This window comes from Bufo bufo, chromosome 1 (assembly GCF_905171765.1).
Source record: "Bufo bufo chromosome 1, aBufBuf1.1, whole genome shotgun sequence".
NCBI lineage: Eukaryota > Metazoa > Chordata > Amphibia > Anura > Bufonidae > Bufo > Bufo bufo.
Window position 1 is genome coordinate 268671751 of NC_053389.1, and position 27947 is coordinate 268699697.

General features: G+C 43.4%; 1 protein-coding gene across 2 annotated transcripts in view; it reads left to right on the forward strand.

Moving 5' to 3' along the window:
• LOC120986962 (solute carrier family 45 member 3-like) overlaps positions 1–27947 on the forward strand; it is a 47533-nt gene that overhangs the window by 14320 nt on the left and 5266 nt on the right. For both annotated transcript variants that reach the window (XM_040415643.1, XM_040415644.1), the window contains exons 2-3: positions 24380–24675; positions 25756–26577. In XM_040415643.1, the coding sequence (XP_040271577.1) occupies positions 24528–24675; positions 25756–26577 (970 nt within the window). In that variant the 5' untranslated portion in view covers positions 24380–24527. The remainder of the gene's footprint in view (positions 1–24379; positions 24676–25755; positions 26578–27947) is intronic.

Below are 27947 nucleotides of genomic sequence, written 5' to 3' on the forward strand. Positions count from 1 at the left end.
TGAAATCATTGTTCTTCCATTGTTAACCATGGTGACCTGCAAAGAAACGCGTGCAGCCATCATTGTGTTGCATAAAAATGGCTTCACAGGCAAGGATATTGTAGCTACTAAGATTGCACCTCAATCAACAATTTATAGGATCATCAAGAACTTCAAGGAAAGAGGTTCAATTCTTGTTAAGAGGGCTTCAGGGCGTCCAAGAAAGTCCAGCAAGCGCCAGGATCGTCTCCTAAAGAGGATTCAGCTGCGGGATCGGAGTGCCACCAGTGCAGAGCTTGCTCAGGAAGTGCAGCAGGCAGGTGTGAGCGCATCTGCACGCACAGTGAGGCAAAGACTTTTGGAAGATGGCTGTCACAGCCAGACAGCTGAGAAGCGCTCACAGGAGCTTCTCAGATCCTCCTCCTTGAATTTCTTTGTTTTGGTTTAGTTTCTCATCTCGTTAGTCTATCTCAGCTGTCATGCAGTCAGACTGATCGCTACCCTTTAAGTTCCTCCCCATAATGCAGTAGTGTGCGGCTGATACAACTTCCTGGAGTGTGTGTGCATGCTGTTCCCAGTTCCCAGTCCTCAGTCGTCAGTCGTCTGCAGATAAGTGCTGTTTATGTATTTATGTTTTTGTCTTTTCTGGATCCAGGTGACCCTGACTCCCTCCGTGTCAGTGTAGGGAGCCGGTGGTCGTGTCCCTTCACTATTGTAGGGTCTTCAGGTAATAGATAGCCGAGGAACGTGGATATGCGGCCATCCACCTTTGGGGTGTTCGCATAGGCTGAGCAGTGAGGGAGAGCGGCAGCTCTATTGCAGGGGTCTCCCTTTGTTCCTTAGTTGTGGATCCAGAGAGACATTGTTTATATGGTATTGTCTTGTTTCCTGTACACCATCCGTGACATTATCAGCCGCCAAAACCGTCTCAAGCATGGATCCGGTTTCACTTTTGGCTGAACGCCTCCAGGGTCTTTCATTGGAGGTAGCTGATCTCCGTAGGATTTTTTCTCAGTTTCAAGTGACCGGTTCAGCTTGCGTTCATGGAGTTTGTGCTGAGCCCAAGGTCTCGCTCCCGGATACGTTCTCTGGGGGTAGTGAGAATTTTGTGCGTTTTAAAGAGGCTTGCAAACTCCATTTTCGCCTTCTTCCCCATTCTTCTGGTGATGAAGAACGGAGGGTGGGGATCATTGTATCGCTGCTCAGGGGTAACGGTCAGTCTTGGGCCTTTTCGCTACCGGAGGAGGCACGGCCCCTTCGCTCAGTGGATGAATTCTTTTTAGCCCTGGGTCAGATATATGATGATCCGGATCGTATTGCTCTGGCTGAGTCTAGACTACGTCTGTTATGCCAGGGTAAACAATCCGCAGAGATATACTGCTCCGAATTTCGGAGATGGGCAGCTGATACTGGTTGGAATGATGCTGCACTCCGAAGTCAATTTTGCCATGGTCTTTCAGAGGGATTGAAAGATGCATTTTCCTTTCATGAGAGGCCTATCTCCTTGGACTCTGCTATGTCTCAGGCCGTTTGTATTGACAGGCGTCTTAGAGAGAGACGAGAGATCTCTCCTTCCTGTCCTACTCAGTCTCGGAACAGTGCAGCGGTCTCATTCTGTGCGCAGGAGTCTCAGTCGCTGTCAGCCCCTTCTGAGCAGGAGCCCATGCAGCTGGGGTTGATTGCCTCTGACAATAGAAGATTCAGCCCGCATGGGAGGGTTTGCTTTTGTTGTGGAGGTATAAATCATTTGGCAAATGTTTGTCCCTCAAGGAGATTCAGGCAGTTTTCTGGGAGTAATAAAGAGACAAAAAGGAAAAAATCTTTTAAAAATGTTCCGTCTGTTACTATTGGCAGGGTTGAGGCGGAGATTGAAGGTTTTCCGTTTGCTTGTAGTTCCCGTTTTGTCCTGCCTGCTAGGGTGGCGCTAGAGAGCAAGAGCATTATTTGTGAGATTTTTGTGGATAGTGGAGCAGCTGTCAACCTCATTGATTATCAATTTGCAATAACTCATGGTTTCCAGGTATGCACTTTGGGAAGGGATATTCCTGTTTTTGCTATTGATTCATCTCCACTTTCTCAGAAATCATTAAAGGGCATAGTTCACAATATCCGTTTAATTGTGAGTGATGCTCATGTTGAGGATGTGTCATGTTTCGTCCTTAGCGGTTTGCCTACTCCTCTAGTGTTGGGGCTACCCTGGCTTACTAAACATAACCCCACCATTGATTGGCAAGCGAGGCAAATAAATGGTTGGAGTAACTTTTGCAGAGAGAATTGCCTCATAACATCTGTTTCTGAGGTTTCTACTAAGACTGTACCACCTTTCCTCTCTGAATTTTTGGATGTCTTCTCTGAGAGTGGAGTTCAGGGTTTGCCTCCGCACAGGGAGTATGATTGCCCTATTAATCTCATCCCAAGCTGCCTAAATCTCGTTTATACAATCTCTCCCAACCTGAGAGGGTCGCTATGCGGGCTTATATCTCTGAGAGTTTGAGAAAAGGACACATACGACCCTCGAAGTCACCTGTTGCCGCTGGTTTATTCTTTGTTAAGAAAAAAGATGGTTCTTTAAGACCTTGTCTGGATTTCAGGGAGCTGAACAGTATCACTATTCGTGATCCTTATCCGCTTCCTCTGATCCCGGACCTGTTTAACCAGGTTGTTGGGGCTAAAGTCTTTTCCAAATTAGACCTAAGAGGGGCATACAACCTGGTTAGGGTCAGAGAAGGAGACGAATGGAAGACGGCTTTCAATACCCCTGAGGGCCATTTTGAGAATTTGGTTATGCCTTTTGGTTTGATGAATGCCCCAGCCGTTTTTCAGCATTTCGTCAACAGCATTTTTTATCATTTAATGGGAAAATTTGTATTAGTGTATTTGGATGACATTTTGATTTTTTCTCCTGATTTCAAGACTCATAAGGAACACTTACGTCAGGTCTTGCTCATTCTGCGGGAGAATAAATTATATGCGAAACTGGAAAAATGTGTGTTTGCGGTTCCAGAAATCCAATTTCTGGGGTTTCTTGTCTCCGCTTCTGGTTTTCGCATGGACCCCGAGAAGGTCCGCGCTGTGCTTGAGTGGGAGCTTCCTGAGAACCAGAAGGCGCTGATGCGTTTTTTGGGCTTTGCCAATTATTACAGGAAATTTATTTTGAATTATTCCTCTGTTGTTAAACCACTCACTGATATGACCAGAAAGGGGGTAGATTTTTCTTCCTGGTCGGTAGAGGCGCGTAAGGCCTTTTCTAATATCAAGGAGAGTTTTGCTTCCGCTCCCATCCTAGTACAACCTGATATTTCGTTACCCTTCATAGTTGAGGTTGATGCTTCTGAGGTAGGGGTGGGTGCGGTCTTGTCTCAGGGTTCCTCTCCTGCCAAATGGCAACCGTGTGCCTTTTTCTCAAAGAAACTCTCCTCCGCAGAGAGAAATTATGATGTGGGAGATAGGGAATTGTTGGCCATCAAGTTGGCTTTTGAGGAATGGCGCCATTGGCTAGAGGGAGCCAGACACCCTATTACCGTGTTTACTGACCATAAAAATCTGGCCTATTTGGAGTCAGCCAAGCGTCTGAACCCGAGACAGGCCAGATGGTCTTTGTTCTTTTCAAGGTTTAATTTTGTTGTTACGTTCCGCCCTGGGGTTAAGAATGTGAAGGCAGATGCCCTGTCACGTTGTTTTCCAGGAGGTGGGAATTTTGAAGACCCGGGTCCCATTTTGGCTGAAGGTGTGGTGGTCTCTGCTCTGTTTCCTGAATTGGAGGCAGAGGTGCAGGCAGCCCAGTCAGAAGCTCCTGATCTTTGTCCTCCTGGGAGGTTGTTTGTGCCTCTCGCTTTGAGACACAAGATTTTTAAAGAACACCACGACACGGTCCTTGCTGGGCACCCGGGGGCAAGAGCCACACTGGATCTCATCGCTCGGAGATTCTGGTGGCCTGCGCTTCGTAAGTCGGTTGAGGGTTTTGTGGCAGCTTGCGAGACTTGCGCTCGTGCCAAGGTCCCTCATTCACGGCCATCAGGTCCTCTCCTTCCTTTGCCCATTCCTTCCCGTCCTTGGACACATCTGTCCATGGACTTCATAACGGACTTGCCTCGTTCCTCGGGGAAGTCTGTGATTCTGGTGGTGGTGGACCGATTTAGCAAAATGGTTCATTTTATCCCTTTCCCTGGTTTGCCCAATGCTAAGACGCTGGCGCAGGCATTTATTGACCACATTGTCAAATTGCATGGGATTCCTTCAGACATAGTCTCTGATAGGGGCACGCAGTTTGTTTCCAGATTCTGGAAGGCTTTCTGTTCTCGCTTGGGGGTTCGGTTGTCATTCTCTTCTGCTTTCCATCCGCAGTCGAATGGCCAGACAGAGCGCGTCAATCAGAATCTGGAGACATATCTGCGCTGTTTTTTGTGGCAGATAATCAGGAGGATTGGTGTTCTTTTTTGTCCCTTGCTGAGTTTGCTTTAAATAACCGTCGTCAGGAGTCCTCTGATAAGTCACCATTTTTTGGTGCATATGGGTTCCATCCGCAGTTTGGGACTTTCTCGGGAGAGGGCTCTTCTGGTTTGCCTGATGAGGACAGATTCTCCTCGTCTTTGTCATCTATTTGGCAAAAGATTCAGGATAATCTAAAGAGCATGAGTGAGAGATATAAGCGTGTGGCGGATAAGAGACGTGTGCCTGGTCTGGACCTGAATGTTGGTGATCTGGTGTGGTTGTCTACCAAGAATATCAAATTGAAGGTTCCCTCCTGGAAGTTGGGTCCTAGGTTTATTGGGCCTTACAAGATCCTGTCTGTCATCAATCCTGTTGCCTACCGTCTTGATCTTCCTCAGACTTGGAAGATCCATAATGTTTTTCATAAGTCCTTATTGAAACCTTATGTTCAACCTATTGTACCCTCGCCTTTGCCTCCTCCTCCGATTATGGTTGATGGAAATCTTGAATTTCAGGTCTCTAGGATTGTGGATTCTTGTCTTGTCCGCGGTTCCCTCCAGTACCTCGTTCATTGGTAGGGTTATGGTCCTGAGGAGAGGATGTGGGTCCCAGTGACGGACATTAAGGCCTCTCGTCTCATCAGGGCTTTCCATAGGTCCGATCCTGAGAAGGTGGGCCCTGAGTGTCCGGAGTCCACTCCTAGAGGGAGGGGTACTGTCACAGCCAGACAGCTGAGAAGCGCTCACAGGAGCTTCTCAGATCCTCCTCCTTGAATTTCTTTGTTTTGGTTTAGTTTCTCATCTCGTTAGTCTATCTCAGCTGTCATGCAGTCAGACTGATCGCTACCCTTTAAGTTCCTCCCCATAATGCAGTAGTGTGCGGCTGATACAACTTCCTGGAGTGTGTGTGCATGCTGTTCCCAGTTCCCAGTTCCCAGTCCTCAGTCGTCAGTCGTCTGCAGATAAGTGCTGTTTATGTATTTATGTTTTTGTCTTTTCTGGATCCAGGTGACCCTGACTCCCTCCGTGTCAGTGTAGGGAGCCGGTGGTCGTGTCCCTTCACTATTGTAGGGTCTTCAGGTAATAGATAGCCGAGGAACGTGGATATGCGGCCATCCACCTTTGGGGTGTTCGCATAGGCTGAACAGTGAGGGAGAGCGGCAGCTCTATTGCAGGGGTCTCCCTTTGTTCCTTAGTTGTGGATCCAGAGAGACATTGTTTATATGGTATTGTCTTGTTTCCTGTACACCATCCGTGACAATGGCCTGGTGTCAAGAAGGGCAGCAAAGAAGCCACTTCTCTCCAAAAAAAACATCAGGGACAGATTGATCTTCTGCAGAAAGTATGGTGAATGGACTGCTGAGGACTGGGGCAAAGTCATATTCTCCGATGAAGCCTCTTTCCGATTGTTTGGGGCATCTGGAAAAAGGCTTGTCCGGAGAAGAAAATGTGAGCGCTACCATCAGTCCTGTGTCATGCCAACAGTAAAGCATCCTGAGACCATTCATGTGTGGGGTTGCGTCTCATCCAAGGGAGTGGGCTCACTCACAGTTTTGCCCAAAAACACAGCCATGAATAAAGAATGGTACCAAAACACCCTCCAACAGCAACTTCTTCCAACAATCCAACAACAGTTTGGTGAAGAACAATGCATTTTCCAGCACGATGGAGCACCGTGCCATAAGGCAAAACTGATAACTAAGTGGCTCTGGGACCAAAACGTTGACATTTTGGGTCCATGGCCTGGAAACTCCCCAGATCTTAATCCCATTGAGAACTTGTGGTCAATCCTCAAGAGGCGGGTGGACAAACAAAAACCCACTAATTCTGACAAACTCCAAGAAGTGATTATGAAAGAATGGGTTGCTATCAGTCAGGAATTGGCCCAGAAGTTGATTGAGCGCATGCCCAGTCGAATTGCAGAGGTCCTGAAAAAGAAGGGCCAACACTGCAAATACTGACTCTTTGCATAAATGTCATGTAATTGTCGATAAAAGCCTTTGAAACGTATGACGTGCATGTAATTATATTTCACTACATCACAGAAACAACTGAAACAAAGATCTAAAAGCAGTTTAGCAGCAAACTTTGTGAAAACTAATATTTGTGTCATTCTCAAAACTTTTGGCCACGACTGTACGTATCAGGGGTTCTAGTGCTAACTTGAATAAGAGAGGTGAGAGGGGGCATCCTTGACGGGTACCTTTAAAAAGCGTGAATGGGGCAGACAAGAAACCAGGTAGAGAAATCCTGGCTCTTGGGGCATTATATAGTGCAGAAAAAAGCATTCGAAAAGGACCCATGATTTTCATCTCATCTAGGACTCTTCCCAACCAATCCCATCTAACATTATCGAACGCTTTTTCCACATCTGCCAACAATGCTGGCGCTTGATACCTATCCATGTTCCATTGTACTGTATCTAAGACTGTTAGTACCTTCCTTATATTAGAGACCACTGATCTGCCTTTTAGAAAACCGGATTGTGACTGCGAAATCAGATCTGGCATGATGTTCGCCAATCTGACAACCATAATCTTAGCTACCAACTTGGTGTCCAGGTTAATTAGTGATATTGGTCGATATGAGGCAGGTAACTCTGGGTTCTTTCCTGGCTTGGGTATTAACTTTATGTAGGCTATATTTTCAGATGGTGAGAGGGGAGAACCCGACAACAGGCCATTGAAAACTTTGGTTAATATGTCTTTGATATCATCCCTGAGAAGTTTATAAAATTCTCCAGTGTACCCATCTGGGCCTGGGGCTTTATGTAGGCGTAGTCTTTTAATAGCCTCTAGGGTCTCACTTTCAGTTATAGGTGCATTTAGTATTTCTAATTGTTCCGCGTTAGGTGTTGGTAGTGTCGTACACTTCAAGAAGAATTCAGATATGGGGTCCATGGGACCCGGGTCCTTATAAAGTGAGGCATAGAAATCGCCTAAGATGGAAACTATTTTTATCAAGCTTGTCATGCACTCTCCCCTGTTCATCAGCTAGTCTTAGAATATGTTGTTGTTTTCTGGAATTTTTAACCAAAGTGGATAACAATCTACCCGCCTTATTCCCACCCCTGAAAAATTTCACCTCTGCTCGCGACACATCTAGTTGCGCTCTCCTCTCATACCAAAGTTCGTACTCGTTCCTTGCGTCTTGCCATTTTTTTTTGGCATGTGGGGTAGGCATTGTTAAATAATTTGTATATGCGTGCCCGAGAGAAGCGCTAACTGTCTGAAGCTGGAGGTTCACCTTTTTCTTAAGTCCACCAATATATGCCATAATGCGGCCCCTAAGGACAACTTTTGCTGCCTCCCAAAAGACGGATGGTGTGTCCAAATGAGGCGCGTTATCTCCCGCATATTCCAAGTACCACCCCCTCATTATATCTTTAAAGTTTTCGTCAGTGTATAGGTAAGAAGGGAAGCGCCACAAGTAATCTGTGCTCCTCGACTGTTGGTCTAGAAGGGTGACAGAGATTGGCGCATGGTCAGAAATGATTAGGTCTTGAATGTGAGAATCTCTTACCCAGTATTGTAAATGTTTGCTTATCAGAAGATAGTCGATCCTAGACCAGGAGTCATGAACGTGCGAGTAGAAAGTATACTCTCTACTGTCTAGGTTACTACACCGCCACACATCTAATAAGGCTGTATCATCCAAAAAGGGTTCCAGAACTCTATCCCCCGCATTATACTGTCTTGAACCAGACCGTGTACTTTTTCTATCTTCTTCGGGTTTGACCACTGTGTTAAAATCCCCTCCGATGATTTTATTCTTGGACTGATCCCCCGCTATTTTCCCTGCTAGATCGGTAAAGAAGGACTTGTTATCCCCATTGGGACCATATATATTATATATACTGAGCTCCTCGACCCCTGTAGATATGCGTACAAAGCACCATCTCCCCCCCTCATCGGCCGCCGAGTCCAGTATGGTAAAGGCAAAATTTTTATTCAACAATATTAGCACTCCGGCTCTGCGCGGTGACGCCGGCGCTCCTATGGCTTTCCCTACCCATTTTTTCTCCATCCTAGGGAAATCATCCTCCTGTAAATGCGTCTCTTGTAGGAGGGCGATATCTGTTTTAAGGTGTTTCAGATGATGAAGAACCTTATTGCGTTTTTGTGGGGACCGTAGCCCCTTAACGTTCCATGTTATTACTTTCATACTGGAGTTTGGCAAGCACTAGTATATGTTAAAAGTCTAACCCCCTCGTTAGTTTCCTTATTATGCTTCAGTAGCGGTATATATATATAATAACAGACATCCTACTACCCTTAAGCTTCTCTTCAAATCCCCCTATATAACACCCCGAAATACAAACATTAAACACATTAAGCCTTAAATCCCAAATTTCCCAAGATTGTCTCTTGGGACCCAACCAGTTAAAGTACGACTTCACTTTTTTCCACATATAAGGAAGTTCCATTAGCGTTGTGGCCACGTCCAACTGCATTCTTATGGTGTAGAAGGCTAGACACCCCCCACAACATGACAGAAATAAAACTTAGTAACCAACAAACATATAATCAAGAACCAAGCTTCGAGGTTTAGTGCTGTGACAGTTGGTGAATGCGGGGCCCACATAGCCACACTGGGTATTTTTTTGAGTTAACGCTATGTCTGAATGTACTCATGGGGACCCCCACTCACCAGGACCCAGCCACCTCTTGTACGTCAAGAAATTGGTCTCATGAGTCCCGACGGCAGAATTTTCTGGTTTTCCATGCCTGGAGAAAAAAGAAAAGGTAAGTTTATGTTCTCACAGAGGGCTGTCATCTGTTCTCTGGCTGCCTCGGCGATCTTCGGGTTCCTTCTCCGTCTAGTGTTGCTCCCGATCTGCTTCTCTGAGTAGGACTCCATCTGTTCCTCTGTCTGCGATCCAGGTGCGACTCCGCCGCTGCGTTAAGTCTAGTATCTTCTAATAGACCGGCCGGAACATCGTCAAGAGAATTGCAGATGGAAGTGGATCCTTCAGGGTGGAAGATCTTGAGTACCGCCGGGAAAAGTAATGCAAATCTAATATTCCTACGGTGCAACTGGGTACATAGAGGTGAGAAGGCCCTCTTCCTCTTGGCAACTTCTGCTGAATAGTCCCCGAATAATAAGACTCTATTTCCTCTCAAGATAACAGGTTCCTTCCGACTTTTAAAAGCTCTAAGGAGTGCGTCCTTATCTGTGTAATCAAGGTATTTCATGATCACTTGCCGTGCTCTGGTAGATGTTCGATTGCTGTCTCGTAGGTCAGGACCCACTCTGTGTGCACGTTCAACTTTACAAGGGCGTGAAATTTCCAGCGCCTGGGGGAGCTCCTGCTCGAATATGGCGATCAAATCTTTTGCTGGTATGTTTTCCTGCAGCCCCACCAGTCTGAGGTTATTGCGGCGGATCTATTTTCTAAATCTTTCAGTCTATCCCACAACCGCTTATTCTCTCTCAAAGCTGTCTGCAATTTCTGCAGGATAAACTCTGTCTTGTCTTCCACTATTTGGATACGATTCTCCGCCACTTCTAATCTTGAGTCATGCTGTTGTACCGTTTCTTGTAATTGCTGCATGACATGTTGCACCGAGTGTGCCAGAGTATCTCGGAGGTCCGGTGCTAGCTGGTTAGCTACCTCCACAGCAAGAGCTTTGTAATCGATGCTCTGGGACCGGGGTTCAGGTTGTATCATTGAGAGCACTCGCTCATCTTTATCTGTCCCCACTTGATCCGGAGGCGCCTGGTCATCCAGCTCGCGCGGGCTCGGCGCCATGTCTGCAGACAACGCATCATCTTGTGCTTCTGTAGGAGCCGTCTTGCCTCTGTTTTTTTTGTCCATATTGATTAGGAACCGGTCCTTTAAAAAGTGACAGGCTCCCTAAAGGTCTTTTGATCCCACAATACTTGTCAGATTCAGGCAATTTCGTGCGATATGTCGGTTAGCAGCGGAGCAGCCTCTCCTCCTTGCTTCCTCACATGCCGGCCCTGGGACCGGAAGCCCTGCAGTTTTTACTGGCAAAACAAATGGTTAAATAATTGGTTCACCTGTAAAATCTGTAGCTGCTTAGAAAACACGCGAGAACCACATTACTTTTTTTTCAGTGCAGTTTTGATGCACATCTACTGCTACATGTGAACATACGCTAGCAGATTATTTTTTTTCTACAGCAGAAAATAAGTCATCTAAATGGGGCAAGCACAGAGATTTCTGCAAACTGTCACGTGTGAATATACCGTAATATGACTGCAACAACCAGACCGTCTGCAGGTATACTGAAATGAATTTAGATCACCATACAAAAAAGTGTTGTGGCGATAATTTACCGGTAGATCCCAGAGTGACCACTTAGCCTAGTAGCAGTCCCATACGCATGCTTGACCACTGCTCTATTTAAACAAGGGATCCTCAAATCTCATGATTGGTGGGGGTTTCAGCGGCCAGAAGCCCACCAACCAGAAACTTCTCACCTAGGTCAACCCCTTTAAGGAGTCGTGACTTCCTGAGTATGTGAAAGACTCTCAAACGGCATTTTTGATTCAGATGTGGCAACCTATATAACAGGTTCCCATTAAAGAAGGTTTGTCTCCTCTGTATCTTTTTAAGTTTCCGTTTCTCTTAGATCTTACAATCCTTAAACCTTCTGAGGTTTCAGTGATCAAAGTGTCTGATCAAACATTTCATTTCATCCTCTGGCAATGTAAGGACAAATCCCAGGTTCTGTTTGTCTGCTTGGTAAATGGTGCATGGCGTGGCAGGGGGGCAATTCTGTGGCCCACATCTTCATAGAGGTGACTTCATGTTCTCTTCCTCTGAGAAGAAGTAAATGATAAACTCTGTATTACAGCAGGCTGGATCGAGTTCATCTATAGAAGGCAGGTTACTGGCACAGTTCTAACAGACCCATCAATGAAAAAGTGGTCAGAGGCCAAAGATGTCTCAGTGAAGCATGAACAAGACGAGTTACAGACTGGTACAGAAGGAGAGAGGACCCTGTCCGTGAGGGCTTACAATCTACATGGTCTAAAACTTCCACCTGTTAGATCCTTGTTCCCCTTCAATTGCCCATATTAGAAAGTAGTTGGCCAAGCACTCATTTGGACGACAGCTATGTCTGCTAATCCTCAGGGCAGAGTGCATGTTTTTTTCAGTGGAGAGAGAAGGATATCTTTAGAATGGAAAAGATTGAGCATCCTGAAATCCAAAAGGCCCGATCCTTCTTTCCTCAACTTTATAGCCTACCCATCTTGCCATAATCATTGTCAAATCCCTATCAGATATGTGAGACCAGAAACTAAAATCGGATGCCTTTGGCAAGCTTAAAGGAAACCTGTCATCAACTTTATGCTGCCCATACTAATATGCAGAATAAAGTAGAGACCGGTAAGTTGATTTCAGCAGTCTGTCATTTAAAAGTTAAAAGTAAGTGGTTGCAGAGAACCAACATCACAATCATTACAGACTGGGCCTGGAAAAGAGTCACGGCCACCTGAGAAGAGTCATGGTTATTCATGAAGTCCTGCTCTCCTGCCCACCTGCTGATGACTGACAGTCTTCTACCTAGTTCTCTCTCTTTCTCTCTAGGAGAGAACTGCCAATCATCAGCAGATGGGAGAGGAGAGCAGGAGATTATAATAACCAGGACTCTTCTCAGGTAGATCTGACTCTTTTCCAGGCCTGGGCTGCAATGATTATGATGCTGGTTCTCAGCAACCACTTACTGTTAGCTCATGAGTGACACACCGCTGAAATCAGTATTTATGTCTATATTTTATGCTGCCCTCAGTGAGAGCAGCATAAAGTTGATGACAGGTTCCCTTTGAAGGGGTTGTCTCACTTCAGCAAATGACATTTATTATGTAGAGGAAGTTATTACAAGCCACTTACTAATGTATTGTTTATCCATATTGTCTCCTTTGCTGGCTGGATTCATTTTTTCATCACATTATACACTGCTTGTTTCCATGGTTACAGACCACCCTGCAATCCATCAGTGGTGGTTGTGCTTGCACACTATAGTAAAAAGCATCAGCCTCTCTGGTGGCCAGGACCGTGGGAGCGCACATAGGCTGGTGCCTTTTCCTATATTGTGCAAGCACGACCACCATTGATAGATTGAAGGGTGGTCTGTAGCCATGGAAACGAGCAATGTATAATGTGATGGAAAAATGAATCCAGCCAGCAAAGGAGACAATATGGATAACAATACATTAGTAAGTGGCTTGTAGTAACTTTCTCTACGTGATAAATGCCACTTACTGAAGTGAGACACCCCTTTAAAGAGGACCTGTCACCAAAAAATACAGTGCAATCTGACAGCACCTTGTTATAGAGCAGGAGGAGCTGAGCTGATTGATATATTTTTTGGTGGGGAAAAAAAATTCAGTAAAACCTGTAATTTATTTTTTTATATCAGTCAGTCACTGATAATCCCTCCCTCCTGTACTACGAGGTATTCACAGGAAGTGGGAAAAGCAAAGATATAATTGTATAAATCACAGTTTTACTGAATCTTTTCCCACAAAAATTTTTTTTTATCAATCTGCTCAGCTTCTCCTGCTCTATAACATGGTGCTTTCAGATTGCAAGGCTGAACACTCATGTGAACTCAGCATAAGTTTATCACTTGGATCATTTATGGCAGTCCATTCCATATAATGTAGCTACTGTGCATATTAGATTGTGAACCCGACAGGGACTCACGCGAGAGATGACAACCCCTGTGCAGTGCTAATGAAGGTCTCAGTGGTCACACTGTCTAAAGAGGGAACAGCCCTCTGACTGCACTGTAGGTGTCACCATAGGGACTGGGTCTGGCCAGGTAATACTTACATTCTTCCCCCTTATTACAATATAAATTTGATTCCGTGCTAATGGCATTGTAATTATTCCTATTCAGCTTCATCTATTCAATCTGAGATCGGATTTCTAGCCATTAAGTGTGGGTAAGCCTTTCATTGCCATAGAACAAGCCGTCCTCAGTCAGGCACCGGAGATGTTTAACATTCCACAAATTATTCCCAATCTGCCTGATGCTATTGTGTCATGTTCCTCCGTCTATATTTCAGTCCATAGAAAAGATCCATTAAAAAGGTTTTATTGTGGCGTCTAGAAAAAGGGCCAAGTAATGTTACACTGGACTCCAGTAAATATACACGGATTTCTCTTCTCAATGGGTTATCTGGTTTTGAACCTCAGCCCCCGCTATCTTCTCAGTTATGCCACAGAATACAAAGAGAGACACTAAAGCTTGTTATAAATCATACAGACAGAAGTCTGTGTAAGATCGCTGAGGGGTGGGGCTTTCACCAAGTGGGTGTGGCTGCTGTAGACAGAGACGTGAGGGAGGGCTTCTGATGGAACCAGTTGGCTTACAGCCTGAGAGGGAGACATGTATAGAAGAATTCTTTATAGGATTCTCACAGATTTGATATACTGGGACTCTGTCACCAGGGACCTTTCTATCAAACTGTTTTCTTTTGTCGATCAGAGGCTCTGTTCCTGAGTTATGATACTTTATCGTAATGTGCAATGAGGGCATCACCATTGCTCTTGTTGCACCCAAGCTCCGCTTCTTTCTGTGACTATCTCTTTTCATTACAATACATACTCTTTGTACCGTATTTTTCACCCCATAAGACCCCCCCCCCCCCCCCCCCCCAAAAGTGGGGGGAAAGTGCCCCTGCGTCTTATGGGGCGAATGCTGGCAATTTACATCGCAGACTGCGATGTATTAGTGAGGAGGGACTGTAGTAGGCGGGGAGAGCGGCGGGGTCGTGCAGGCACTGTACTCTGGCCCCGCCGCTCAGTATGTACTGTATACGTAGTGGTAATGATTATATCTAAACTGCGCTCCCCATGTGTACCATACTTACCGGTACACATGTCACGCTCCTGTAGTAAGCGCTAGCAGCTAGCAGGCAGGCCTGAATGAAGTCGGCGGAGCAGGCACGTGACCTCAGTGAGTTTCGGCCGCCCGGACTGCCTGCTAGCTGCTAGCGCTTACTACAGGAGCGTGACATGTGTACCGGTAAGTACGGTACACATGGGGAGCGCAGTTTAGATATAATCATTACCACTACGTATACAGTACATACTGAGCGGCGGGACCAGAGTACGGTGCCTGCACGGCCCCGCCGCTCTCCCCGCCTACTACAGTCCCTCCTTAGGGATCTGTGGATGGGATAATGATGGGGGGGGGGGTCCTGTCTTTGGATGGCATTATGATGGGGGGATTTGTGGATGAGACTGTTATGGGGGGATATGTGGATTACACATATAGCAGTGTCATCCACAGATCCACTACCCCATAACAGTGCCATCCACAGACCCCCCCCCCCCATCGTAATGCCATCCACAGACCCCCCCCCCCCCCCACCATCATAATGCCATCCACAGATCCCCCCCACCATCATTCCGAGATTTTTTTATTTTTTTTTACTGATGACCTATCCCTGGCTGCGTTCTACATGTGGTGACGTTACTGCCTGATGAAGGGCTTATGTTAGCCGAAACGTTGCGACTTGTGTACCACTGTGCCCAGCTGAAATGAAATGAAATAAATATTCACTGATTATCATCATTACCATTGGAGTGCTGTCTAAATCTATAAGATACATACAGTTCTTGAGGTGGAGCTAAAGAACAAAACCCGGACGTGCACCCACTTTGCCAGATTTAGAAAGAGTGCTGTGGTCTAACAGATTTGAAATTGCTATCCTCCGGATAGGTCATCAGTATGTGATTGGTGGGGGTCCAACACACAGGACCCCCACCGATCAGATACTGATGACCTATCCGGAGGATAGGTCATCAGTAAAAAAATATCTCAGAAAACCCTTTTTAATGTTTTTTTTTTTTTTTTTGTTTTTTGTTAGAAGGGTGACCACCCAGCAATAAGCTGTAAAGTGCTAGAGAACCTTCTAGTAAGTGCTCAATTTCCCTGCAGCTCCCCTATAGGAGAAAAGAAGTATTACACAGCTCCAACTAAAAGTGATGGAGTGTTCATGTGATATACGGACAGAGAGATGCTTTTGGTAGTCTGGCTAGTATAATAAACGGGGCCCTTATAGAGTTGTATAAGCAACCTATGGATAAGATATTCTGTAAACCTGGCTGCAAACCATTTTTCTCATCTAATGGGATGGGATTGCTGGACAGGAAGTCTCTTATGTATAGTTTAGGTCGATGGGTCTAAGATAGGACAGGACATTTAAAGAGGTTTCCCTCCATTGCTTCCAGCCATTTTCCCAGTAGGTGTGTCCTATCTACAAGGAATAGAATGCTTCTTTTCCACCACTCCATTCCCATGCAGGTATGAACTGTACCTGGGATATATCGATTGTAGATCCAATAGTCCCAGAAACAGCAATAATAAAGAGCCCTCTTAAGTGGTTGTGTGAGATCAGAAAAACTTGGCTGCTTTCTACCGGAAACAGTGCTACACTCATCCAGTGGCTGTTTCTGGTATTGCAGGTTAACTACATTCACTTGATTGGAGGTAGGCAGCAATCCCAGACTCTGGTCATGGAACATAGAGGGCAAGGTATAGATTTTTGTTATGATAAGAAACCTGCAGAAAAAGGTTGTATATTCCCCAAAAAAATTTTTAGCTGTTGTAGTACAATTATGTGGGAGTCTGTTAAATCGTTGCAGCAAAAATACAGAGAGCCATAACATTCCAATAAATGAGGTGCAACTGGTATCCAGAAACCTGTTCCTATTGTGTATGGGGATTGGGGGGGACTTGCTGGTAACTGCTGATCCATGGACCTACCGCATGTGTTACTTGCAGTTTGTGGTGCGTATTTGATGCGATTTTGCAGCATATCTCGCCCTTCCATTAAAAAGGGTGAAATACGCAACAAAACACAAACATAATTGACATGCAGCGGATTTCTAAATTTGCACTTCAGGTCCATTTCCGCAAGGAGGAAAAAAAGCAACATGCTCAGGAGATTTGTCTAATCTCATACGCTTTGCTGGTGCTGTATTAGGGCTCATGCACACAACCGTATGTATTTTTCAGCCCACACGGATCCGCCCAAAAAATTCACATGATATCCGCTTGACGTCCGTGTTACATCCGTTTTTTTTTGTAGCCCCATTGAAAAGAATGGTTCCACATACGGGCCGCAAAAAAACAGACCTGGACAAAAAATACGGTATAGACTATAGGAGGTGCTTAAAGGGGTTTTGCCACTTCAGCAAATAGCATTTATTATGCGGAGAAAGTTTCCATGGTCACGACCAGCAGCATGGCCGTGCTTGTACACCACAGAAAAAAGTACCAGCCTACGTGAGCTCCCACGGTTCTGGCCACCAGAGAGGCCGGCATTTTTTCTTATAGTGTGCAAACACGAGCACCACTGCTGGATTACAGGGTGGTCGTAACCATGGAAACGAGCAGGGTATAATGTGATGGAAAAAGTACTGGTAGTCAGATTTATTAATTCAGACAACGTCAGGTATGCAGAGTGCGAGGCTACAGCTGGACCTTGAAGTTTGAGGAGGCCATTATTACAGATGGCACTATTACATATTTTGCATTGTAGCCCAGAGGCATCAAGTTACACCTCTAAGGACTGCCTAGATCAGTGATGGTGAATCTTTTTAAGACAGAGTGCCTAAACTGTAACCCAAAACCTACTTATTTATCGTAAAAAGGGCCAACACGGACATTTACCCTGAATACAACAGTCCAATCTAGTATATCTTCCATGTACTTTATCATTTAGATATAATGGCCGCCTATATTCAGTGCGCTGCCTGTGCTGTTCATAGTGCGCCCTGCACTGATGAATGGCAGGAAAAGTCTAAGGCATATTGGTACACCATAGACTTTTTCCATGGTGTGGGTGCCCACAGAGAGGGCTCTGAGTGCCGCCTCTGGCACCCGTGCCATAGGTTCGCCAACACTGGCCTAGATGTTTCCGTTTTCCCAAATATGTGACCGATGAGGTGGTTGTAGCATTGATGAATAAGTGAATCTATGTGAAATGTAAACAGCGCGCAGTTTTCTCGTAGCCTTTGTACAGCTCGCTGTTTCCTAAGATGAGTCCGGTGTAAGACCTGTGCCTTTAAATAGTCTTGTGTAAAGCTGTGACCTTTACCTCACTCATTGCTGTGACTCGTCATGTGCTCTCCCGTGAATCCTGCAGAATGTAGATTATGGTACATCACTTGATCACTCACTTACTGTGGCATGTGAACAACGCCTAAATGATAAAAGCTCCACCCAGTTGCTGCAAGAATGTGCACAATTAGGAGTGATTGATTAACTTTGGAGTACAGTATCTCAACAGAAATTGCAGGATGGTTGGCATCATGTCACATAACAGTGCCAGGTATGTTTGGTACAGGTTGGTGTGATTTGGACAAAAGGGTTATAACATTTGGACTGTACAGCATCCCCTTTCCCAAAAGTGTACCTCCCCAATCCAGTGCTGAGCACTGAGTGAATTGCATCTCAGTCTCACACACTCAGTTTAGGCGTCCGGTGGTTAGATCCCTACTGATTAATCACTAATGAAACCAATAAACTAAAGAGCCCTCACTAGAACTAGAGGTTATAGTATGCTAACATCCACCTGGAAAGGACCTTGCAAGGAGAGCCCTGTCAGCTATTTTCAGCCAATCAGAATCACAGGTAGTATTCTCGACAGTGCTGATTGGCTAAGAGCAGATGATATGCAGGGCTCCTCTTACAATGTTAATTCTGAATGTCCTTTTCAGTTGGATGCTTGATACACACAGGGATTGGTTTAATCCTCTGTGTTAGGTCAGTGGTTCTTTGGAAAGCAAAATGTTATCAACTGTATTTAAAGTTAATCTGTCACCATCCTAGACCGTTTTAACTGCAGCTCTGCTATAGCCATTTATAAATATACCTTTATGACCATTTAAATGTTCTCTTATTCTTTTATAAATACGCTAATTAGGTTGAAAAGATCCCAAGGGGCTGTAATCCATGCAGGAGCCCAGCCGCACCCATCAGCAGATATGAACCCGGACAACCCCTTTAAGCATTGTATGTTACCTTGTACAACTAAATTCCCATTGCTAAATTCAGCTCTGCTACCTCTGTACTTGCTGGACCATGTTTTATCCAGTGACAGCCGTTGGGTTGCAGCTGGGCCACGTACCCCTACGTTCTTATAGCTGTAGCGGAGGGAGGTTTCGGGCCTCAGTGTAAACACAGCTGTATGAAATAAAACCAATGAAGATGGGATGAGGTCAGATGTTGTAGACATAATAACTCTGAGATTCCTGCCTTGTCTTGTCTTCATCACGACAAGATCTGGGAATATGGAGGAACAGGATTGCCTCAAAGATGTTTTCCCTCGGTTGTTCAGTCAGATGATAGAAGATGTATTACCATCTTACTGTATAATATATACAGGATATATAGCATTAATATTTTCTTAATAGGACATCACTTTGAAGACCTATATGTATCTATAGCGTATGTCATAATATAGAGAGCGAGACAAGGCGACTTCGATGGGGTTAATGAAACGTACCAACCCTGGTTACATCATCCTTCTTCTCAGAGGCCTGGATTCAGTATGACGCCCTAGTTCTGTATCTAAATACCCTGACCAGGTCAAAGTAGCTTTTTGGCACCAAACACTCAGGACTCATTGGGTCCTCCTTGTACCTGGATTGTCTTGCAGGACGATCATACAGTTATAGTATGTCTGCCTGTCTCATTCAGGAGGGGAATAAGACCATGGAAAGAAGTATCTATGTATTTCCAATATGTTCCCAATCCTGGCTGACTGCTAGTGATGTAAGTATGGGGCCGGCCCAGAAGATACAATGAGACATTGTCTGTTTCTCCTCAGCAGCCGGTGAGAGGTTCATGTGATGGGAAAATACCACGATTCAGGCTGTCTGTCTGCACTAGAAAAAAAATCTAAGAACTCGGAATAATGAAGTGTGGGGTCAGTGCAGAAACTGCAGCGTTCCCATCACATGTGGCTCCATGCGGACTTTCTTTAAGGCTATGGTGACTTTGCAGTGAATTTATTTACCAGGTAGGTACAGAAGGGGTTATCTTTAGTTTACATTGTCTACGTTTATATGTACATGTGAATTCCTTTCATTTGGTATCTCTGTCAGATTATATGAAGTATTCTGGATTATCAGGTGGTCACAGAAAAGTATATAAACTCACTTGTTAGAGCAGACACCCAAAAGACAAAAAATATCAACAAAAAATATCAAAGAATAATTTTGGGGGATGTAAGATTTATCAGACTTTCTGGATTATTGTGTGCCATACTAAAGGAATTGTACAGTAGATCTCCTAAATAATATATGCTAGTAAGTAAAATAGAAAGTTCCATCCACCACTATTATATTAGAGAATTTTATTACATGCAATTCTCCCATATACTTTTATTAGCTGTCGGTATTATGTTAATACAATTAACATAAAAGGGATCCGTCAACGGCAATTTGCTACATAAAAGGGGGAGGCTTTTCAGTTTGGGGCTGTACAAAGCTTTTCTTGTACCCTTCAGTGTATATTTAGATTTGAAATGAGTTCCAATCCACAGGATAGGTGATAAAGGTATGTTTGCTGGGGGCTCCATCAATCATTAGAACAAGGGTCCTAAGTCGCCAGTTCCATCTCGCTGAACAATTTTGAGATGTTTGAATTGAATGGAGATCAGACATGCGCATGGTTTTACCTGGTTTAACCTTTTAATATTGCATACCCTGAATGGTGAGGTCCAACTAAAAATCTGATTACTAAGGCAGACTGAAGCCAGAGATGCCATTGCTACAGGGCACTGAACCAACTTCTGGACCAGAGCCAATTCAGCTGTGAGGTGACTGGTTCCCAGGGATCCACTGTCTATACATCCTTTCATATATGTTTGCCAGGGACGCCTTCAGTTGCAAATTACTTAGGGCTTCAGGTAAATTTTACATTTTGCTGGTGTTAGGTAGAGAGAATAAAGTTTAGCAGTATAGACTTCCACCTTTTCCTACTGCCTTATTAAGTAGATTTTAGAACAGTAACTTCAGTTGGAGGTTGTGAATTTTGTAAAGTAAGCCACCTACATCATAGAGGTGCCTCCACCGTCCTTTGCTAGCAGTATACTTCTGGTGTGGTTTCAAATCTTTAGCTTGAATGACTTATAAATACTCCAGTCAATTACTCCATATTCATAAGATACCTTAGTAGAGGCTCACTGGAACAAATTTGGAAGTAATGTCCTGTAACAATCAATGGCATCAGAACTTTGGCTCTTATCCAAAGGCTAACTCAGAGTGCTTACTCACAACCAACCACACAAGAAAAACATTAACCCTGAGAAGGACCTTTTGTAACTTCAGACGTCATGGTACTACAGACTAAGGGGTGTATTATACCAACATTAAAGGGTTGTCTTATGAGCACTATTTTGTTTCATAGAAACAGAACCTATATTCAGTCATAATTTCTTAATATGCATTTATAGTTTTGATACAGAGCTGCAAATCCCTTGAATTATAATTGTATGGCTGCCAACAGCTACTGCTAGGAGGAGCTTACTGTTTATGGATTGAACTTAAAGGGGTTTCCAGGATTTTTATATTGATGACCTGTCCTCAGTATAGGCCATCAGACTGGCAATGGTTGAACACCCTGCTTCACCACCAATCTGCTGTTGCAGACTATATCCAGCACCTGAAGTAGATGCCTGAACTACACAGTTTCCTACCTTGTGTAGCGGCTAAAGCTGGTTACTGCAGCACACGCAGCGCTGCGGTAACCACCTTTGTCCACTACACAAGGTACGAAACTGTGTAGTTCCAGTGCTGGAGCTGGTCTGCAACAGCTGATCGTTCTGGGGCAGGATATGGGACCTCAACCAATTTAATATAGATGGCCATCCTGAGAATAGACCCTTAATATAAAAATCCTGGAAAACCCCTTTAAAGGATTTTTATTAGGAATTAAGGGGGTCATTTATTAAGCTGAAATACACCTATATTAGGCGTATTTCAGTTGCAGATTGCGACTTCTCCCTACTCACACCAGGTCTAAAAAAGTGGACGGGGAAGGTGACGGGCCGGAAAGGCACGTCTCATTTACCATTTTCTACGCTTGTTTCAGGCGTAGAAAAAGGTCTAAATGTAAGACTGACAAAGTTATTTGGAGGCTGACACCTCTACATAACTCCGGCGGGTCCACCGCCGGCTTAGGGGTTTATTAAGACCGGCGTCTAAAACACCGGTCTTAGTAAATGTGCCCCTAAATACTGATGACCTACCTATGTGATAGGTGATCAATATCTGATCAGTGGAGGTCTGACAACCGGCACCTGCACTGATCAGTGCAACCAACATCTGCAACCCCTTCCAACAGCTGATCACCGGGGGTGCCAGGAGTCCTGGGGATAGGTCATGAGTATTTAAAAGGGGTTTCCAGGATTACTAAGGTTTTTCACAGATATGCCCATGTAGTTGCTTACCTCATGTACATCTTCCCCATGCTTTTTTTTTTCCACTTTGGACTCTCCTGACCCGTTCTCGCCATGTTAACCAATCACTTTGGTTTTATTACATCCTGTATGTAGCACTTCCTGTTGCTGTATCCAACCAAACCCATGATGCACTTCTCCTTTCTCTGCCACAGCTTCAGCACCGCCCCTAACAAAGCCCAGTTTATAACTCCTCCCACCCAGCTAGTTATATAGACACTCCCCTATCACTGCCCCAATAATGGAGATGGTCATGTGACCACAGGCCAGAACGGAAGATAGGCGCAATAAGGGTAAAAGAGATACATTACAAAATTACAGCTACCTTCAAATGATTATTTTAAGGGATATTGAAGCAAACCATAAATCCTCTTTAAGTCACCTTTAAAGGGGTTTTCAAAGTGTTTTTTTTTACTGATGACCTATCATCAGTAAAACAAAAACACTTGAAAAACCCATTTAGTGACAAAACAGTATGCAGTAAGCTCCCTCTAGTGGTGGCTGAAGACAGACTGATAAAATTTTGTCTATCTAGGCAGGGGATTTAAAAGGAACTTGCCACATTGTACATACAACATAATGTTATAAAGCAGGAGCTGCTAAGCAGATTAATATATAGCTTTGTGGGAAAAGTTTCTGTATAACTTGTATTTTTTCATTTAATGCAGTGTCACTGACAACTGCTATAAACATATATTAAGAAATTGATCTGTACAGAATCTTCAACCTCAAGACACCATGGTCGACCAAGGTAGACATTAAAGGGGCTTTTCCCAGACTATACTTATTTAGATGCTATATGACTAATGAATAAAGACAATTTATATAGCCAGTGAATTAAATATATAGCAGCTCCACTTTTGGGAATCCATGGCTGTCACTTATGGGGAACTGTGATATTTAGGATTGTGCTGTCACTGTTCTGCAAGCACTGTGCCTTGTCCCCCATATTGCAACTGGTCACTTAATCCTTACTTCACATTGGCGTCTTACAGATAATATAACAGTGTGTGCCTGACTATGAATTCACATAAAAAGTTGGCTCATTTTGGTTCATTTTCTTCATTTAGAGGTGTATCAGTGGACCTTGTGCATTCCAGAAGTATTTTCCTGCACACGCGTAAAGCAAGTAGGGTACAGAGTGTAACGTCTTTCCTGCAGAGTGATGATTTTTCACTGGGAGTCATTTTACAGGATCAGTACGAGTCTAAAAAGAAGCTTTGTAGATTATACTGTATGTGTAAGTGAGGTTTGCAGGGAAAACAAACCATCGATTTATAAGTGAGAACATTTATGAGATCTGCTAACTGATAAATGTTCCAAAACCATTTTTAAGAGTTCTAGAGCATGGTGCTGCCATCATTGTGAGTGGTGTAGGAAGTTTAACCACTTACAGTATCTCAGACACTGGGTATGAAGGTGCCCTGTCTTATAAATGGTATTGTTCCAATATGAGGAGGAAAATGGAGGTGGCCATAATCCCCAAGAATTGTCTTTGCTACAGCCAGTGTTCTGATATATACATAGATTACAATTACATTTTTGCAAACAGTCCCAGGAAACAGGCATGTAGATGGGCTTTGTGAAAAGTTATCCCAAAGTGGGCAGTTTGGGCATTCCTGGGCTTTTCGGGGCCCTCTGAGGGTGGGCCTTAAACATCTTGAATTTTGTTGCCAAATATGGAATTATTGGGAATAATTGTTTGTGGCAGCCATATTATTACTATATCTACGGTCACTTTTCAGAGTGGAAAATGCAGTTTTTACTAACAGTACAATGAAGGGATCTATAGGCTGCTCAATTTCAGTCTGTCACTTAATGTACCTCTCAGTTGTTAAAATGGTCATAGCCATAAGATAATTGTTGGCCAAAATGTACAATTCCAACTAGTTTTCCAGGTGGTCTTCCATTAAAGATGTTGTACCATTAGAAGAACCCTTTCTATTGTCCTATTAGGGGTTATTGACACCACAGAGTGGGATTCCTCACTTAGTACCTCTATCCATTAGCCAGAGATAAACTGTAAATAGACACTTCTATTGTGTTATACTAGGTTTAATTAAGTATTACATGGTCACTCATTTATTGACATTGTCTTCAATTATACATTTATTGTCCCGATAGAGCAATCCCTTTAACTCATCAAGCCCTTTTGTTTTGTGCAAACAACCAATACAGTGTCACGGCCCCTCCACTCTGTAGATAGTTTGGGGTCCCAGTGTTTGACCTTCATCAATCATACAGGATAGGCTAATTCATCAATGGAAAAGCCTGGCATAACCCTTTAACTCAGTAATATATCTGAAGCCAGCGAGGAACCAGAGATGAGGCGCCCACAAGTACCTCTTCCTTGGTTAAGGTAGCTACATGACTATGGCTGCAAACTGAAATTTTTGTCTCGACTAGAATGTCTAGCTATTGTTTTATATCTATTATCATTGCTAATTTTTAACATAACTCTCAGATACTTTACATCTTGAGCACAATTTTCTTTACACCTCTTTCTCTTCTAGTAAGTGTGATTGACTATGGGGACACAAAAAGATCAAAAGGAGGCATTGTCTTCAAAGACTGTTCTGCAGAATTATTCATCTCATATGAGGTCACATGAGATTTTAAGCCTCTGGCCCTAGACATTGGAGAGAGAGAAGGTACTCCGAAATGATGCCCTGCAGGTTGCAGTGGAACCTTGTCCTACTAAACTTCATGACATGTGGCCTTGAAATTTGTGTGGCAGCTGGGATCACATATGTCCCCCCATTACTGTTGGAGGCTGGGGTGGAAGAGCAGTACATGACTATGGTTTTGGGTAAGTTGTTCCACTTATTAATTAACCATATTATTATAGTATTGTATATTTTTGTATTGATTCTTGGAAAACTTATTGGGAAGCCATATGTCTGCCAGTAAAGCACCCAGCAATATTGTTTTAGACTTGCCCTCATTTTTTCCAGGAACAAAATTTTAATGACTGCTGGTATTACCTTTACCTTGTAGTTGTGGATTTTCTGCAGGCCATGTTACTTTTTTAGTGTCAAAACACTACATTTGTCTATTTCTTGTGGCTTGTGGTATTTGGTGTCTGTTAATTTAACAGAAGCCCCAAAGAGCACATGACAACTGGCTGCACAGGGTTCCGATCTTACCACAAACCAGTCATAATTAAACAAATGGAACTGTAAAATTTTGGTTAAGGATTTTCAAAGCACTCAAGCATTCATGAGAGGGTGAAGGGAGTTTATCTGGTCTTATCTGCCCAAGAACAAAAGTATTTGGGCAGGTGAAATACTACTGTCCGATCTTTATCTGCCATCTGGGGAGAGTCAAGGGCCCGTATACACATTAGATAGTTGGCTGGTACTGCTAAAATTATCAGCTGACATTTACCTAAAATGTATGGCCAGTTCAAGCTGCTAATCCAATCGAGCAGCTCAAAGTAAAACTATTTAGAATAGGGTTTACCTTTGGGCCCTAATATTTGTGTGACGCCAAAAGGTCATAGCAACTGAAACGAGGAAATATTGATTGTAATTCATTATACTGTAGATCTTTTTCTAAAGACCACCATTTTGAAAAGTCCACCCCTGATCTAATTAAAGTTTTCTGATGTTGGATTTTTAACTTTCTTATATTCTTGGTATATTGACTGTCTTTTTTTTTTAAGGACCACCCCTTTAAAAGACTATTCTATACTGCAAAGAAATGATTATGTAGGCACTAGGCAGGAATATATTTGTGTCCTTCTGATGAGTAATGCAGTTGAAAAACACTTCACACAGCAGTTTTTCTGTCATCCTAAAATGGCTAACAACAAGAGGCAATAGATTGGAGATCCATATTTGTCATAATTACCTTTTAATAACAACTTATTCACCACTTTCTCTTCAAGGTATTGGACCTGTCCTTGGACTAATCTTTGTGCCTTTGATTGGATCAGCTAGTGACAATTGCCAAAGTAACTATGGTGGAAGACGACCATTCATCTGGCTGCTATCTCTTGGTGTCCTCCTGTCACTCTTTATCATTCCTCATGCAGACTCTTTGGCATCCTACCTCTCCTATGGTGGGAATCATATCCATATTTTCTTCCTAATTTTCGGCGTAGGATTGTTGGACTGTTGTGCACAAGTCTGCTTTACTCCACTGGAAGCTCTTCTGTCCGACCTTTATCATGATGATGAAGGTTGTGGTCAAGCCTTTGCCATGTTCTCATTAATGATCAGCGTTGGTGGTTGTATTGGATATTTACTGACCTCATTCAACTGGAATTATACATACTTTTCTCTGTACCTTGGTGGCCAAGACGAGTGCCTGTTTTTATTATTGACTGTTATATTTGTAATAACTGTCCTTGTAACAATGAAGACGGCAGAAGAACATGGCCAAGGCCAACAAGCTCTTGACCGCAAACCTTCTGTGACCTCTATATCCTTCACCAGAGGATGTTGCATACCAAAATGGAAGTTACGTTCTTGGAAATGTAACCCAATTTTTTGCTTGTTGAGCCTTTGCTGGTCTGTTACCCCCAGGATTTATCACAGCTACTGTCGCATCCCAGCTGTTATGAAACAACTGTGTGCTGCCCAGTTATGTAGCTGGATGGCTGTTATGTCTTTCATGCTGTTCTACACAGATTTTGTCGGTGAAGGACTATACAAAGGTATTCCAAGTGCCGCTCCCGGAACAGAGTCAAGAATTCGATATGACGAAGGTACAACAAATATAATTCCAACTTTGTTTTCACAATGAATTACTTTATTTTAGTTCATTAGTGTTTGTATGGACATTCATTACATTTACCTAACTTCCAATGTTTGAAACCCAAATAATTAAATCCTACCGCTTCCTACTTGGTAACACTCAAACCTGGCAAGTAACTCCCTTGTATGCAGAACTTCATAAGTTCCACCTCTTTGTGATCCTTTACATAACACAGTCCTATCAAAATATGGGACTATTTGGAGGTATAAAGTTTTGTTAGAATATCTTCTTCCTGTGACAGAAGCTTTTGGACCCTGATATATAAAATCTGTGCACCCCCCAACCCTCCGTAGCCCTTTAAAGTACTGCTGTCTTTTTTTTGTAACGGGGCAATTTGGATCCCCTTCAGACACAGAGTAGGCTGGGTCTGCATCTTCTATACCCCCTTTAGTTATACATCTAATTATTTCCAGCAGAAATATTATTTTTATATATGCAGCATAAACGGAACAGCTGGGAACTATCCGGGGGTCTATATATATAAAAGCCAAATGTTAAGCAGCACTCTGTCCACTTAATACTGGCACATATTAGCTGCCATTATGGGATAAAAGAACACTTCATGACTAGTGGTATTTACAGAAGTGACTTGTTCCCATAGTCATTCCCCAACATCTTTTAAGATGAAAAAAAATTCTATTTTTTTTTTACCTAATTTTGTACTTGCTGAATTTACAAATCAATTTTTTTTTTTACCTTCTATGAATTAATTGCATTCTATAGTCATTTTTAACCACCCCCATCATTTTTAGAAAAATTCTTACTGAAAGAATGTGATTGTCTGTCTTAGAAGTGCCCATGCTTTGCAAACATCAGCACAGACTCAAAAGTTTCTGGTAATGGTTGAACCTACTTTCTGAAAATGTCTGTTGATAGTCTTGTGGTGAAAGGTTGTTTTTGTTTTTAATTACCCATATGGGCAAGAGTTGTCCTAAAGTGGAAGCTCACTTTAAACAGAAGTCCCTTCTCCCCCATGCTCAAATAATCATAGTTAAAGGGGTATTCTGGTCTTTACAAGTTATTCCCTATCCACATTGTAACCACACCCATGAACACATGCATCACCTCTAGTTCAAAATATTGTCTCATATTTTAAGTTGTAAAGAGGAACAGGAAGGATTTAATAGCTTGACAGCTGTTAGAAAGCTGCAACTAAGCTTAAAGGTAATTTCCAGCCTAAAACATTTTTCACCTAAGGATATATCCGTCAGAGCGATAGACATGGAATGGACCATAATCGTCCACAACTCCATTCAAACTCATCCTAGTTGTTTAGCTGGAAATAGATGGAGGGATGATGTATGGCTAGAGGATCATTGG